General features: G+C 38.6%; 1 protein-coding gene across 1 annotated transcript in view; it reads right to left on the bottom strand.

Moving 5' to 3' along the window:
• Positions 1-1,983: 1,983 nt before the first annotated feature.
• Positions 1,984-15,669, bottom strand: part of col4a3 (collagen, type IV, alpha 3) — a 106,042-nt gene continuing 92,356 nt past the window's right edge. The window contains exons 44-52 of the mRNA XM_037546897.1: positions 14,971-15,043; positions 14,089-14,160; positions 13,679-13,804; positions 13,412-13,510; positions 11,190-11,402; positions 9,244-9,421; positions 9,030-9,144; positions 7,692-7,864; positions 1,984-5,779 (exon numbers count right to left, since the gene is read on the bottom strand). Of these exons, the coding sequence (XP_037402794.1) occupies positions 5,680-5,779; positions 7,692-7,864; positions 9,030-9,144; positions 9,244-9,421; positions 11,190-11,402; positions 13,412-13,510; positions 13,679-13,804; positions 14,089-14,160; positions 14,971-15,043 (1,149 nt within the window). The 3' untranslated portion in view covers positions 1,984-5,679. The remainder of the gene's footprint in view (positions 5,780-7,691; positions 7,865-9,029; positions 9,145-9,243; positions 9,422-11,189; positions 11,403-13,411; positions 13,511-13,678; positions 13,805-14,088; positions 14,161-14,970; positions 15,044-15,669) is intronic.

Genomic DNA, 15,669 nt, shown 5'->3' with positions numbered 1-15,669 from the left:
GAATGACTGCTCATTTCTCTGATGGTGGAATTCCTCCTTAATATTCAAATGCAGCTCCAATCTACCATCTTGTGGTCAACAGGGGAAAGGAAACTGAGAGGAGACTGGAACATTCGATACTTTAGATTTACATTAGATGTTTGTTTTCAGTGTTCCTGGTAATGCTCACTATAAACTCAAAGATAATCTTAAAGCAGCACTGGAGTCAAGACGGTCAGTTGTGATGTAGAGATTACACATCTTTAAATTTCATTTAAAGGGTCATTTTCAATTTTCCATGTCACACAAATGTCATAACAGGAGTATTTTAAACATGTCAATCATTCTTATGTATTTACTGGGCTATTTCTCTCCAGCAGAACTTGCCAAGTACTACTTAGCTATATGTTGAAATCTTATGGTTTCTAATTAATGTTATACACTACTTAATACATCTAAAAACGGGACAAAATGAGCAAAAGGTAGGCACCAAACATACAAGCGTCATCAGAAAGTTTATTCATTCAATTAGTGCAACACCTTAATGAAGGTTATGTGTGAGTTAGAAGAGAAATTTTACACAGCAAATAAAGAAATGCACCAGTAAATATAAACGTAAAATACTTGTACAGTGCACAGTAGGAAGTCATTAGGGTTTAAACAGTATTTACTGACATACATTTATACATGCATATAAATTTTGGTTATTGCAGACCATTGCATCGCTATTTAACATAACAGCATTTATAAAACCACCTCCAGTTAAAGACGATGAGGAAAAACTCGGGTAGCGCGTTACAGTTATACAGACTGATACTTGCAGCAAAGCTATACTTTGCTACTACAGTACAGAGGTCAAATTTTTCCAATTCAAAATACACTTAAAAAGCAAATCGGGGGGGGGGTGGGGGCTACATGGCAGCTTAGTTTTGTACAGCACCAACAAGCTTCAACATATCACAAGCACCCAAGCTGAGAGGTAGAGCCCAAACATGCTGCTCCTGCCTCCAATGCAAAGCCACTGAGGTCAAACATGAGGTGTGGTACAGCCGCCACGCCCTAGTCGTTAAGCACTGGAGGTTTAGTTAGTTTACCGAGAAGGCCTTAACCATAGATAAAAACACAGATTCTGAATGTTCTGTATTTCTCAAATGTGAGGCCACACAATAGCGCTTGCCGTGTTGGAGCGGTCAACATCTGCTTTTAAACATACAGTATACACAGTACTGTGCAAACGTCTTAGACACCCAAGACACATTTTGTGTAGTATGTGCTGATTTGCTGAGAAAAGTGAAAAGTGTTCATATTTGAATAACCAAAATTTATGTCTGTGTGTGTAGAATTATATATATATAAATAGTGATTTTCTGGATGTCAGTGTGTTTGTTTAATCATTTTCAAAGCCCCAGTATTATAGGTAGTGAAAAAGCAGCTCCTGGTTTGACCAATCAGTGCTCAGTAAATTGTGCTCATGATGTAAATGATGACATTAACGAGTCTCTGTGGCGGCTGTGTCCAGGAAAAATATGGACCCAAGAAATTCTTGTTACTTTTATTGTTTTATGTTTATTTGAAATATGAATATGAATTTATTCTAATGTATACTGTAATAAAGTCACTGCTGAGGTAAAATTGTTTAAAAATGTCCTTAGATGCCTAAAACTTTCGCACAGCACTGAGAAATAATGAGTTCTCTTGATTAAATCAGCCATAAACTCTCTTATTACTTAACCAAATTTCATACATTTTCTCTGTTAAAACTGGCCCACATTTCTGCTTGGTGCAATTTACATTGGTTACCGACAGCTAGCTAACTGAAATCTGAAATAAAAAGCTGATAGCCTTAAGAATTGTGTGAGTGAAGTTACTTTTATGTAAATGCTTGCAAGTATTGATACGATCCCTCGTTACAAAGAGGCAGCAGATCAAATACATCAACATGTTTGCGATCTCGATTAAGAAACATCCTGACGAGCTTCTAAACATTAATGTTAACATGGAACGTCAAAAAAATCTTTTATTAATGCAAATACATACCAGTTATAAAGTGTAAGGGCAGTAATGTAAGTAATGTAAGTGTAAAGTCCAGTAATACAGCCTAATTTGAGTTAGCGAGAAGGTGGGGCCAACATGGAAAAAATATACAGTATAATATTATGATGCATCATTAGGAGGTTTTTTGTGATCCACAATAAGCAGATTTTTTATTGATTAGTATACATGAATGTTTTGGAGCTCTAAAAATAAACGGAAAGAATACATCGGCAGCTAGGTTGCAAGTACTCCTGACATTTTGCTGGGTGCTTTTATTTGGCTTCATAAATGAGAGTGTGCAGGTTAGCTAGCTGTGTGGACAACAAGCAGAAGATTTATTCATCCTGGACATGGAGTCATAAAGTTACACATCAGCATCAATGTGTACGGCACTTCCAAGCTTCATAAACATACAAATGTACAGCATGTAAGAATAAAGTGAAGATCTCCGATTGGATTAAGGAATGGCTGGAGTTACAACTCGCATTTGCTCAAATCACAACCACCGTATCCTGTATGTGTTATAAGCTGAAACAATACAAAACCTCTATTACAAAATTTCTGTTCTTTACCAACCAGATAGCCATATCAATATGCAAATCAAATGGAGTTTCTAGCTTAAGTTACTTTTATTCATACCCTTGTTTAAACCAGAGGCTGTTGTCAGCTGATCGAGAAGGTTAACCCACACGCAATTCCAGCTCACTGACGATGCACTGAGCCACGTTTATGGGATAAAGACTCAACTGTCAGTGAGTGAAATCGATTGACTGGTGTTGAAGTGGCCGAAAGAGTCTTTCTGATGATTAAAGTTATAATGTGTGCTTCTTTTCTGCTCTCACTTCTGTTCAAAGGGAGAGCCAGTGTGTAGGATAGTGGTGGGAGGTGCGCTGCTCAGAAACGGGGGTGCATATTATTTGCATAATCGTGCATATTCATAGATCTTAACACCTTAGCACTGAGGTCTAAGACAAGCTGAGAACAATAGTGACCCCAAATGAAGAAAATAGGCATGCCTGGTTGAAAATTTGCAGTGTATTTTAATAATAAATGCAACTGACTTGTCCATGCCACCCTCCCTCCCAGTTTTAGACTCCTAGGAGTTTAGACAAGCTTTACAGAACTTTAACGAAAATCTCGTTTAGCCTAATGAAGAATCATAGCAAACAACTCAAATTTAGAGTGTTATTAATTTCACAAGATTTTATACCGTGCATGTGTGTGAAAGAAAATATGCTGAGTAAGTTTTTTTTTAATGCAGTTCAGCTAGCATTAAAAATGGTGGCGAGATAATGTTGCCGCTATCCATTTTCCATCATCTACAGCAGGTCTAGGGAATTCCGGTCCTGATTTTCTAGTTCAGTCACACCTCATTAATCTCACCAGTTGACTACCAGGTTTGGTTGTCATGCTAGAGCAGGCAAACTGTGCTGGTCTCTGGTACTCAGTTCTCCAAGCTTGGTAGTGTAGCATTGTAAACAGGAAATTTGCATGACGATTAACAAATATTAAAAGTCTTATTTGATGAATGCTGTAAGCTACAACATCTCTTCAGGCTGAAGAAGATTTTTGCTAAGTCTTCAGAATGGCTGTAATGAAATGCATTTGCGGGTGGAGCATTAATAGATCACTAGATGTAGGGTTGCAGGTAAAAATCCAGGTAAGAAATACAGGAAATTAATCTTCCAATAAATGGCTGCAGTTTCTGAGGTTCTTGTTTTCACCCTTAAGTCAATTGAAACTAAGTTGCTCCAAGGGAACGACTGTACATTAGGATAACCTCAGTACTCCGACGCTGATTAAATAAAGATTACATAACTCATAACACAATTACTTTTTCCAGAAGAACTAACTGATATTGCTTACAGAGAGAACCTCCCTGAAACAACTTGGAATTAGGTGCCTTACTCCAGGGCACACCATTACAGTAGTAGGACGACATCAGCTGGGATCAAACACTAATCCTTTAAGATCAAATCCAGTCACAGGATCATCAGGAACAACCTCTGGATGTCTGCACTACGGTTCAGTCTCAGTCAGGCAATTCAGTTTTACATAGATGGAAAACTATTATTTATGGGAATATAAACCAGTTTTTAATGCTTAGGCTGAGTCAGTCACATTTATTAGAAAAATGTACATATTTTCATATTACACAGTGCAATGTATCTCTAATAGGATATTAAAATGTGCATAAATTTAAGTTACTGCTATAACTATTGTAGGCACAAACAAGCTTTAAAAGGTACAAAGAATATCAAGGTAAAATATGTCAAATATACTACAGTAGATGAGCCACGTGGGTAACAGCTAAACCAATATAGACAGTTCTCTCCATGATTCCTACATATCGACCTACCCTGGATTTACTTTTTAAGTCTAGATACATACAAACACCCAAACATCTGACTGTGACAAACAGGGCTGTGAATTCTAGGTTGCTGGGGTTCTCAGAACCCTGAGAACCCCGGAGCTCAGACCTCAGTATTACCGATGATGGGACTGGGAGACGAAGAAAAGGCAACCTACTTCTAAGACTGAACATAAGGTGTGGAAAAACACCCCTGCAGCAATCTTTGAAAAACTTAAAGCAATCCCCCAAAAAGAATGGAAGCTGTAATACAGGCAGAAATATAGGTTTAGTTGTTCAGGTGTCAGTCATTTTTTGTTAAATATGTTGTTGTTTTTTCCCTGATGCCAACAAACAGCTTGTAATAAAGGGCCATTTTGACTGGAAAGTAAAACATTTGCACAGTACTGTAAAAATACAAGGGCCCATACAGGACATTTACTTTAAAAAGACCTTATAAATACACACTGTCTCAGTGCTTCTGAATAGCACTGTAAAATATTGATCAAACACAGACAAACACAAACTTTCATTCTCACCTCTCTTATAGTTCAATAAACCTGAAGATCAATACAAAAGCTTTTTAAGGCATAAGTCAACTGTAGCAAAGAACTGTAGCAAAGATGCTGAAAGCAATTTGTTAAGACCAGGCTTTAAAAAAGAATGAAGGAAATTGTCGCAGTAAAATACTGTCAGTGCTTATTCTGATTTAAGTCTTTTCAATAAGCAAGTGCTCTGAACAAGGTGATCGTTTGGATATCGCTGCTGTCAGATCAAAACTCATATCTCCAAAATGATCAATTTACAGATGAAGGAAAAAACGTACTCTGCTTTTAATGTAAGTCAGTGGAACTGGTGTTTTTTTCCAAGTAATTTTGGTCATTTCTGTTGGACCATTCGTCATAAATGTAGACATATGGTATAAGACCATGGGTATTTCCAAATTATGTCAGAAACTGAGAAGCAACAAAATGGAAATATGGGGTTTTGTTCCAACACCAGTGATACGCAAAAAAAAAAGGAAAAAGATACTAGATGAGACGCATATGACCCCTGCAGAGAACAGGCAGAGAAGTAGTCCATAACTTTTAAGTTGGCCCCATTATGTTTCCTCATAGTGCTCTGTGCGTACATGCCCATCCATCAAGACCCTTTGCAGATTGCAGGAACCACAAACATAACTGAATATGGGATGGAACCTCAAAGGAGAGTACAAACTGAACCGCCCGATTCAGCTGGGTCTGTGAGGAACTTGCGTCTCACCATATTTGGGCAGGTGGCCGATGTCTCTGTGGCAGCCAGGTGAGCTGTAAAGCTCATTTTTTGTCACAACATTTCATGTGCTTCATGCAGACCTGACAGCGACTGATGACGTTGCCTTGGCAGTTTTGTTTCAGTGTCTGTGGGACTGGTTTACTGAGGGACAAAACAAAGGTACATATTTGCAGATGTTTTCTTGCATGCCAGATGAATTCTAGCTAATACAACACCAGCTAAAGCTAAATTATGTTTGATATTCAACAAAATGTCAATTTCTTGGTGAGAATGGTATTTGTATTTTATAAAACTTTACTGTTATTGCTGATGTATATAGAAATGCACAAATAAGGCAAATACAGATAGTCAACAAAACAAAATGTCTTAGTAAGTTGGAAGGCCAGCAGGAGCTAAGCATTTTTATTTCTGTCACAGAGTGTGGGATGATGTTTATCAGTGTAAGTAGTACACTTGTGGGAAAGCATCTGAACTTGGTGTACTTGGTATATTACTCAAGCTTTTCTTTTATTATGTCTCCCATCTGTATTTCAGATCTGACCTCAAACTCTACTTGTTTACTATACAACCCAAAGTGTAAAACGTAAATAAAAACAGAAGACAATGATTTGCAAATCCTTTTCAACCGGTATTCAACTGAATACACTACAAAGACAAGATATTTAATGTATTGTTTTTTGTAAATATTCACTCATTTTGAATTTGATGCCTGCAACACGTTCCAGAGAAGTTGGGACAGGGGCAACAAAAGACTGGGAAAGTTGAGGAATGTTCAAAAAACACCTGTTTGGAACATTCCACAGGTGAACAGGTTAATTGGAAACAGGTGAGTGTCATGATTGGGTATAAAGGGAGCGTCCCTGAAAGGCTCAGTCGTTCACAAGCAAGGACGGGCGAGGTTCACCACTTAGTGAACAACTGCGTGAGCAAATAGTCCAACAGTTTAAGAACAACGTTTCTCAACGTGCAACTGCAGGAATTTAGGGATTTCATCATCTACAGTCCATAATATCATCAAAAGATTCAGAGAATCTGGCACTGCATTAAAAACCCACATCATTCCGTAACGGACATTCCCACATGGGCTCGGGAACACTTCGGAAAACCACTGTCAGTGAACACAGTTCGTCGCTCCATCTACAAGTGCAGGTTAAAACTCTGCCATGCAAAGCGAAGCCACATATCAACACCACCCAGAAACGCCGCCGCCTTCTCTGGGCCGAGCTCATCTGAGATGGACTGACGCAGAGTGGAAAAGTGTCCTGTGGTCTGACGCGTCCACATTTCACACTGTTTCTGGAAATCATGGACGTCGTGTCCTCCGGGCCAAAGAGGAAAAGGACTGTCCGGATTGTTTTCAGCGCAAAGTTCAAAAGCCAGCATCTCTGATGGTGTGGGGGGGCTGTTAGTGCCCATGGCAGGGGTAACCTGCACATCTGTGAAGGCACCATTAATGCTGAAAGGTCCATACAGGTTTTGGAGCAACATCTGCTGCCATCCAAGCAGCGTCTTTTTCAGGGACGTCCTGCTTATTTCAGCAAGACGATGCAGAGCCACATTCTGCACGTGTTACAACAGCGTGGCTTCGTAGTAAAAGAGTGCGGGTACTAGACTGACCTGCCTGCAGTCCAGACCGTCTCCCATTGAAAATGTGTGGCGCATTATGAAGCACAAAATACGACAGCGGAGACCCCGGACTGCTGAGCAGCTGAAGCTGGACATCAAGCAGGAATGGGAAAGAATTCCACCTACAAAGCTTCAACAATCAGTGTCCTCAGTTCCCAAACGCTTATTGAGTGTTAAAGGAAAGGTGATGTAACTCAGTGGGAAACACGCCCCTGTACCGGCATCAAATTCAAAATGAGTGAATATTGTACAGTTAATAATATCAGTTGAAAAGGATTTGCAAATCATCGTTTTCTGTTTTTATTTATGTTTTACACAACGTCCCAACTTCATTGGAATTGGGGTTGTACCTCCAGTTTTAACTTTCTTTTCAGTAAAAAAAATAAAAAATCTATCTTCAGAAAGTGTCCCACAGGTGAAAATTTACCTGAACATCTGGTTTGGGTCCAGAGCAGCCAACCAGTAGCTGTAAGAATCACTGTAAAAGTTACAAGTACCACTGCCGTGGCATTCGATAAATGGAACTTTTCGGAAATCCTCCAGACAAGAGCCCGGAGAAGATAGCGGCTGTCCTGAGCCTTCTGCACCCACACCCGTTTGCTAGACACAGGAAAACATACAAACCAATCTAAAACAGTTTGTAAAATTAAAAAAATTTTGAACACTCAGTTTTAGGGTCACAGAAACGTGCAGCACAATAACTCGACAGTTACATAGCAGTTTATGTCACATGCTATTTTTTTAAATGTACTCTATTTAACTGTCATGACATTGAACATGATGACCTAAACCAACGGGCCACTTAGTTAAACCACTTCCGTGTTTCTACACTCATTCATTTTATCAGCTCCACTTACTATACAGGTGCACTTTATAGTTGCGCAGTTACAGACTGTAGTCCATCTGTTTTTTTGCATACATTGTTAGCCCCCTTTCACCTCGTTCTTCAGTGGTCAGGACCCTCACCTGACCACACCAGAGCAGGTATTATTGAATGGTGGATTATTCTGAGCACTGCAGCGCAAGTTTCTTCAGGGAACAAAAAAGCTTCTTATGTGGCATAGCTTAGAAGAAACTTTTTTTTGATGTGGTGGTGGTGTGTTAGTGTGTGCTGCTGGAGTTTTAAACAGCTCAGTGTCACTGCTGGATTGAGTACAGTCCATCAACCAAAAGTGTCCAGCCAACAGCATCCTGTGAGCACTAATGACTAGAGGATGACTAACACAAACTATTGCTACAGCTATTGTCCCTGACTTTACATCTACAAAGTGGACCAACAAGGCAAGTGTGTCTAATAGAGCAGACAGTGAGAAGACACTACTGTGTCTGATCTGCTTGTACCAGTGCAACACACACTCAAAACCTACTCTGTGGTGGTGCTGGTGGTGGTTTTATGGGGGCTCTGAACATTGAAGAACAGGGTGAAAGGGGACTAACAACGTATGCAGAGAAACAGATGGGCTAGATTTTATAACCGTAGAACTGCAAAGTGCATCTACATTGTAAGTGGAGCTGATAAAATGGACAAAGAGATGATATTAATGAAGTGGCTAATACAATGGTTATGTGATCACTGGACATAAGCTGTGAAGCAGGGTTGATTATTGTTAATTATTATTCCATAATTACAGATTTAGCTGTCATAGCTATTCAGTAAAGTAGCTATGATTCTTTAAGAGATCAAGTTAAGTGAATCAACTGATTTGCATTTAAATAAATGTAAAATTGTGGTATAGCTTGTTTTAATGATGGTTATGGCTCATACCATGACGAAAGAGTACCCCTGCCACAGAGACTGCCAGCCAGCAGGGCAGTTTGGAATCTGAGTGGTCTGGCTGTGCACTGCTATTACATTAGTGGAAGCCTCACATACAGAACACCTGAAAGAGGAGTAGAGACAAAGGGACAGCGGATATGAGAAAATACCTTTGCATAAATGCATGCCTGTGTGTCAGAAGTCATGGCTGTTCTGAGCGTACCTGCTGATGTACTGCTTCAAAGAATCACCAGATATAGGAGCCAAGTCTATGGGCATGGACATGTTTGTGGACAGCCAATAGGAGAAGTCGTTGCGAGAGGCATAGCGACAGGTGTTCCCGGTATTGCAGTAAAGAAACGGCATTGTGGAAAACATCTGTAGACAGCTCCCTAGAGTGCCTGCCGACATGCATACCGACAGACACACACACAAACATGAAAATACAAAATTCCGGCATTAGGAAATCAGTAATGACTTTGGGAATGATCAGCAAAGTCAAGAAAAAAGGTCTGACAAATAATATTTGCACGTATTACAACAGCATTGCTTAGTATCAAAAGATTCCGGGTGCTAAACTGGCCAACCTGCAGTCCAGACCGGTCACCCATTGAAAACCATTTGGCGCATTATGAAATGAAAAATATGACAAAGGAAACTGCTGAGCAGGTGAAATGCTATATCAACAAGAATGGGAAAACATTTCATTTTCAAAACCATAGAAGTTGATCCTCCTCAGTTCGCAACTGTTTGCAGAGTGTCGTTAAAAGAAAAGGTAGTACAGCAGTAAACCCAGTAAACACGCCCCTGTCCCAAGCTTCTTCTTTTTTTTGGAATGTGTTGTTGGCATCAAATGAAAAATGGCCAAATATTTTTCAAAACAACAAAATTTCTGAATTTCAACATCTGAAATGTCATTGTAGTATTTTCCTTTGAAAATATGGTTTACAATATTTGCCCATCATTGCATTGCATTGTATTTTTAGGTACATTCTAAACAGTGTACCAACTTTTTTGGGAATGGGGTTGTAAATTACCCGGCAGAAAAACAGTTCATTGAGAATGTTATTAATTATATTTATTAGACATTTATGTGATTTGGGTTGTATTTTGCTACCAGTTCATTAAAGTTATATTTAGTGTTAAATTGTACCAAATGTAAAAATCCATGACTAAATATCTATAAAAAAAAAGCAACAAAAAGGCCTTTTATATGGCACTGCTTCAAAAAAAAACCTGTCACCTTTATTTCTAACTTCTCTAGAGGTTATAGACGTCTCTAGAGGTTGATACCTATAGGTACATAAGATGCTGCGTCCCTATATAAGGGCACCACAGTTCTTATTTGGGATTTGATCTTAATTAAGAACAGAATCTATGCACACTCAAGAGCACAAAGGTCCAAACAATTCTAGAGAGTTTTGCTTAGCTCCTTTCTCAAAAACAAATTTAAGAAAAACTTAAAAAGACATGGTGAATGAGGTCCAATGCTATTGTAAAATGTATACATAGTAGCCTAGCAAACCAACAGTAGCCTAGTATCCTATTTTCAATCATACGTTATTATAAACACTCACTGTTCACCCTATCTGTGTATTCCAACTACAGAGCTGCAGAATGTAACACTGTACTGTTAAATAAGTTTTGGGGGCTACACTGATTACTGCATGTATAGTCTTGTATAGGTTACATTCTTCCGAATAAACAAACATTCTAATGTAATCTAAACTGTTACTTGTAGCATTCTTAAGGCTACATGACACCTACATAAGCCTTACTAAGGCCCTCAGAAATGTCTACCAAGAGTTTTATGTATGAAACTACCTACCAGTTTTGGTAGGTAGCTTTGTTTTGCTTGTACATGGTGCTGCAGAAGACATTTTAGTTGCATTGCTTTATCTTAGACAGCGTCATCTAAACGTTAACAGTGCTTTTCTGGCACTGGCACAAATATTGGTTTGAAATATCGGGGCAATAGAAGCATTGGCCTGATGCAGCTTTAAAAAGCAAATATCGGATGGTACTAATACGATTCTGATATCATCGTGCATCCCTAAAACCTGCTGTCAGTTGTCATAACTTTGTCATTTCACTTCAGTAAGCTGGATTACAAATGAACTAAACAATTAAGCCTAGGCCTTAAAGGGTGTCTATGTTTGTGTATCCTACCCAGGTCCTGCCCGTGTCCCCTATTGTTTCCGTTGACAAAAAGGAGAGAAAATCCAGAGTAGAGTAGCTTGGATCCTCCTGGGCAGGATGGTTCATCTGGTCTCTGACTGTGCCTGGTGAACAAGAAGCTGTCGTCGATTCCATTGGGCTGACACTGCCCTTGCAGCCCTCTACTGCCTTTCAGACCAGCACTACCAGCACAACCTGGAGCTCCTGAAAAAGCAGTGGCACATCTGAGTACTAATGCAGTAAACAGTAACCACCTTAAATTCTCACACACACTCCACAACACCACATAGCACTCAGCTGAGCACGGTTCTGAACACGGCACGCCTGAAAAGGGGTTCTGCCCAGTGCTCCTGACCACAACACTGCACTTTCTGATGAATCAAAATGCAGAGCCTGCCTTGGACTTTTTTTGAGTGTGAAAACAAATTTGGTACCTGTCCCCACTGTGATAATGAATGAGGCAGTGTGCAGACTCTGGTGGTTCCCGTGGCTGAGTTGGTCCATTGTCTTAGACAGCTGGTACCAAAATGCTGCTCCACTAGATTAAAGTTAGCTTATATGAAGCATGAACCATGTTAATTAATAATAATGCAAAAGACTGAACAACACTGTGAAACAACACAAGTGAAAATAACTTGACACCCCCTACAGAGAACATATTTAAATATAGCATTTTTTTCTGCAAATGTCAGTGCACAGTTTCTATTTATATGCTAAGTTTAACCTATTACAAAAATAAACAAGTAATAATACAAGGAAAATATAAATCATGCACAGGCCATATTTTCTATTTTTCCCCCGAATAGGTTCAACAAATTAGTAGGACCTGTGCATTAAAATGTGCAGAAATGTGTTCCCTGTGGAGAATATGTATTTACTTTCTGTTCAGCTTTGCACAGAAATATAGATGGATTACCAACCAACTCTACTGGGCAAGAAACTAGAAACCCTCGAGTTACGTTTGAACGATTTCTGGAACGTTTCTAATTGCAATTTTTAAGATGAATATGCAACTATTTTCTTTAAATACAGCTGTAGGTCTTTTTTTCACCAAGAAGTGCAGGACGTCTATTTTTTCAGGGATAAACCTTGAACATAATGCGGTGTGCCTGAATGCCAATTCACAAGCTCTGCGCTATTAGGTTACACTTCCCATTTAAAACTCACGAGGCAACTATAAGTAATGTAGGATATCATTAAAACAGCAGATCTTGCGATAAAAAAAAATTTTAAAAATCTTTTAAATTGCCATTTTGATATAAAAATATTCATCTTTTAGCTCTACCTCAGGCAGCGTAGGTTTATAATAGATAGGAATGGAGCCAACACAACACACACACAGCACACGCCAATGGAAGTGCAGTCAGAATTTAAAGTGTTCCTGAATTAGACTGAAGCATTCGTTGGCTTATCGCTGCCAGATCATGGACAGCTATGAACTCACACAGCTGAACAGAAAAATGAGTAAGGAAAGTATGATATATTATTTTATTAATTTAAACACCTTTTTCAGATTTGTTTTTCTCAAAAGTCACAGCTAATGAGTGGCCATAATGGGGAAGGTAATATTAGCAGCAACTGAAATAACAGAATCATTGAATCTTAAATGACCCATCTTAAAATGACAACATTTCAAAACGGAGAACATCATACACCTTATGCCCGTCTTTAACTTCTAGCGAGACTCCAGAACATCCCTAATAAGATTCAGCGACGAAACTAATTCAGATTCCCAAATCTTCTTCGTTAAGCTAAACTACACTGGGCTTGTTTGTGCTTTTATGCGCAAACAATAAATATAGCAAAATCACAAACAGGGTGAATGAGTTTGAAACGCAGACATCAAAGTCAAGTTGTAGAAATATTTTACTACATTTTTAATTTTACACTATTCGCTTTTTTATACTATATATTTTGTATACCATGCATTTTAATACTATATTGTACTAGTAACCGGCAGCTCACTTTAAACCGTAAAAAGAGTAATTATTTACTCAAAATTACTCAAAATGCCCAACGACACCACGCAGAACAACTTCAAATTATTTTCTGAATAGGTGAATAAGTAAGCAACGTATGTGAATGTGCTGAATTACATTAACTGCTTATGGATGCAATAGTTATTCCTACTGTACAGACTGGGTCATGAGTTTGTATTCAGGGCCTGTCAAACAAAAGGTTCAATCAAAATATGGAGATACAGTGGCACCTACCCTTTAAACCTCGATACCCTCTGTCCCCCGTCTCTCCAGGTAGTCCTTTACGACCGGTTCCACCTACGTTGCCATTAAGTCCCTTACAGCCTTTGACTCCTACAGGAAAGAGAAATACATTATTGAGGCACCTTTACTGAAATTCAGTGGGACTGATAGAGACAGAGAGACAGGTATTTGCTTGTGTCCCAGTTAACATGTCTACGTGTATGGATGGTTCCTCATGCATGTCTGTGTATGTGAACATGTGTGTCTGTGTGCATGTACCCTCTGGCCCAGGTGGCCCAGGAGGGCCACAATGTCCAGCTATTCCTATGTCTCCTGGCTTCCCACAGGGACCCCGGTCTCCAGGTTCAGGAGTGTCTCTGCAGACCCCTTCTTTCCCTTTAGGACCTGAACAGATCAATCACAGTGGTTACTTCTATTGCACAAACCAGTTTCAGTTTACTAGTAAACAACAATAGCTCTCATCTCATTTCATTCATCTCTACGGCAAAATCTCAACTTCTTTCTCCTCTAAAACAACAAACAAACACAAATACTTTTTCAGATATTTTTGCTTGACTTTTTTCAGCTTTTCAGTCTTTGTACATCATTATTTTTAACTAATGATCAGAAATAACAAACATCCCAGGAAAATACAGCAAGTTCAGCTTTAGATTTTTATGAAATCTTACCTGGATATCCCGGCAGTCCTTTCAGACCTGGACAACCTGCGGGGCCAAATGGACCACAATCTCCGGTTTGACCTGAAAAGTGCAATTCATCTACATCAGCACTCTTAAATCAGAATTACAGTTAATGGCTCCAGCATCTTATAGTGTATGGTAGTATACATAAACAAAAAATACATTTAGTTAGTCATGAGTAATGTATAAAAGGCAACCTCACACTATTTCACTCATCTTTTGACCAGGATAATGTGAAAATGGAAAGGTCATGTTTTTATGGATTCTAAAGAATTTATTGAACTAATCAAGCGTTAATGGTGGAAATAATGTACACAAAGGTTTGAACACCCCTGGTCAAATGACATGTTTGTTGATATTGAAGTCAACACAAACCTAAATATGGTTACATTCTGCAAATGTTTGTGCAAAATTTCTAAATTTTGAGGAGAAAAAAAAAACACAGTATTAAATGCATCATAACTTTTGCCCACTCCCCACATTGAGGTGCATAGTTTAAAAACTTTTTTTTTCTTCATTTTTAACCTGCAAGTTTAGGTCTAGTGTCCTTTTCTAGTAAAGTAACCAATGCTGACTAATTTCTAATTCAAACATTTTTACAGAAACTAAGAAATTTAAGGCACTTAAATTACTGGAATGAACTTCAGAAAAAAGGGAAGTTACTTAGGGCAACAATTTAGTCAAAATGGCAGTACATCTTATATTAACTGCGTCAGTTTGATATTATTATTATTATTATTATTATTACTACTTCTACTTCTACTACTACTACTACTATTTTAACCTTGTGTTTTGCTGTTTTGCTTTCATCTGAGAATATTCTTTACATTTCTGCAATTCTATTTGTATCTGAGTTGAGATACTTCTTACCTGGTGGTCCAAATTCACCCTTCGGTCCCCTTTCTCCTTTGAGGCCAGGGCAACCATTAGTCCCGTCAGGACCCTTTAAAGAAAATAATTCAAATTTGATTACAGTGGCATTAGCAAATTCCTTAAAAAACTTGATTTTCTTATTTAACCACATATTTAAACAAATCTTATAATGATAAAATATTATATTACATTATAAAACATAAAATGATAAAAATGAAGACCATCTTCAGTACAAATTCTTTGTAATAGCCTTTGTGAAAAGCTACTCTTTACAAGAGTGGTCAGAAAAGAATCTCTGAAAACGCAACAAGTCAAACTTTGAGGTGGATGTGCTTCAACTGCAAAAGACCAGACTGGGTTGCACTGCTGTTAGCCATGAACAGGAATCTGTGGCTACAGTGAGAAAAGGTTAACCAAAACTGGAGACTATTCTGCTGTGACATGTAGATGGTAGGGTTAGGATTTGGTGTAAACATCATGAATCCATGGACCCAAGCTGCTTTGTATCAGTTCAAGCTGCTGCTGTTGATCGTGTGGGGAATGCTTTCTTGGCATATACCGAGCCACCTCATAGCAGTCAAGCATCCTTTGAATGTCACAGCCTTTCTGCATACTTCTGCCATACCATATCCCTTTATGGTCACATTTTACTCATTTTTAATGGCACATCCAGCATGATAAAGTGCCTTGTCACAA

The sequence above is a fragment of the Pygocentrus nattereri genome, chromosome 17, assembly GCF_015220715.1.
Source record: "Pygocentrus nattereri isolate fPygNat1 chromosome 17, fPygNat1.pri, whole genome shotgun sequence".
In the NCBI taxonomy this organism is placed as follows: Eukaryota; Metazoa; Chordata; class Actinopteri; order Characiformes; family Serrasalmidae; genus Pygocentrus; species Pygocentrus nattereri.
Note: the sequence above shows the minus strand (reverse complement) of the source record. Positions and strands in the feature narration are given on the sequence as shown.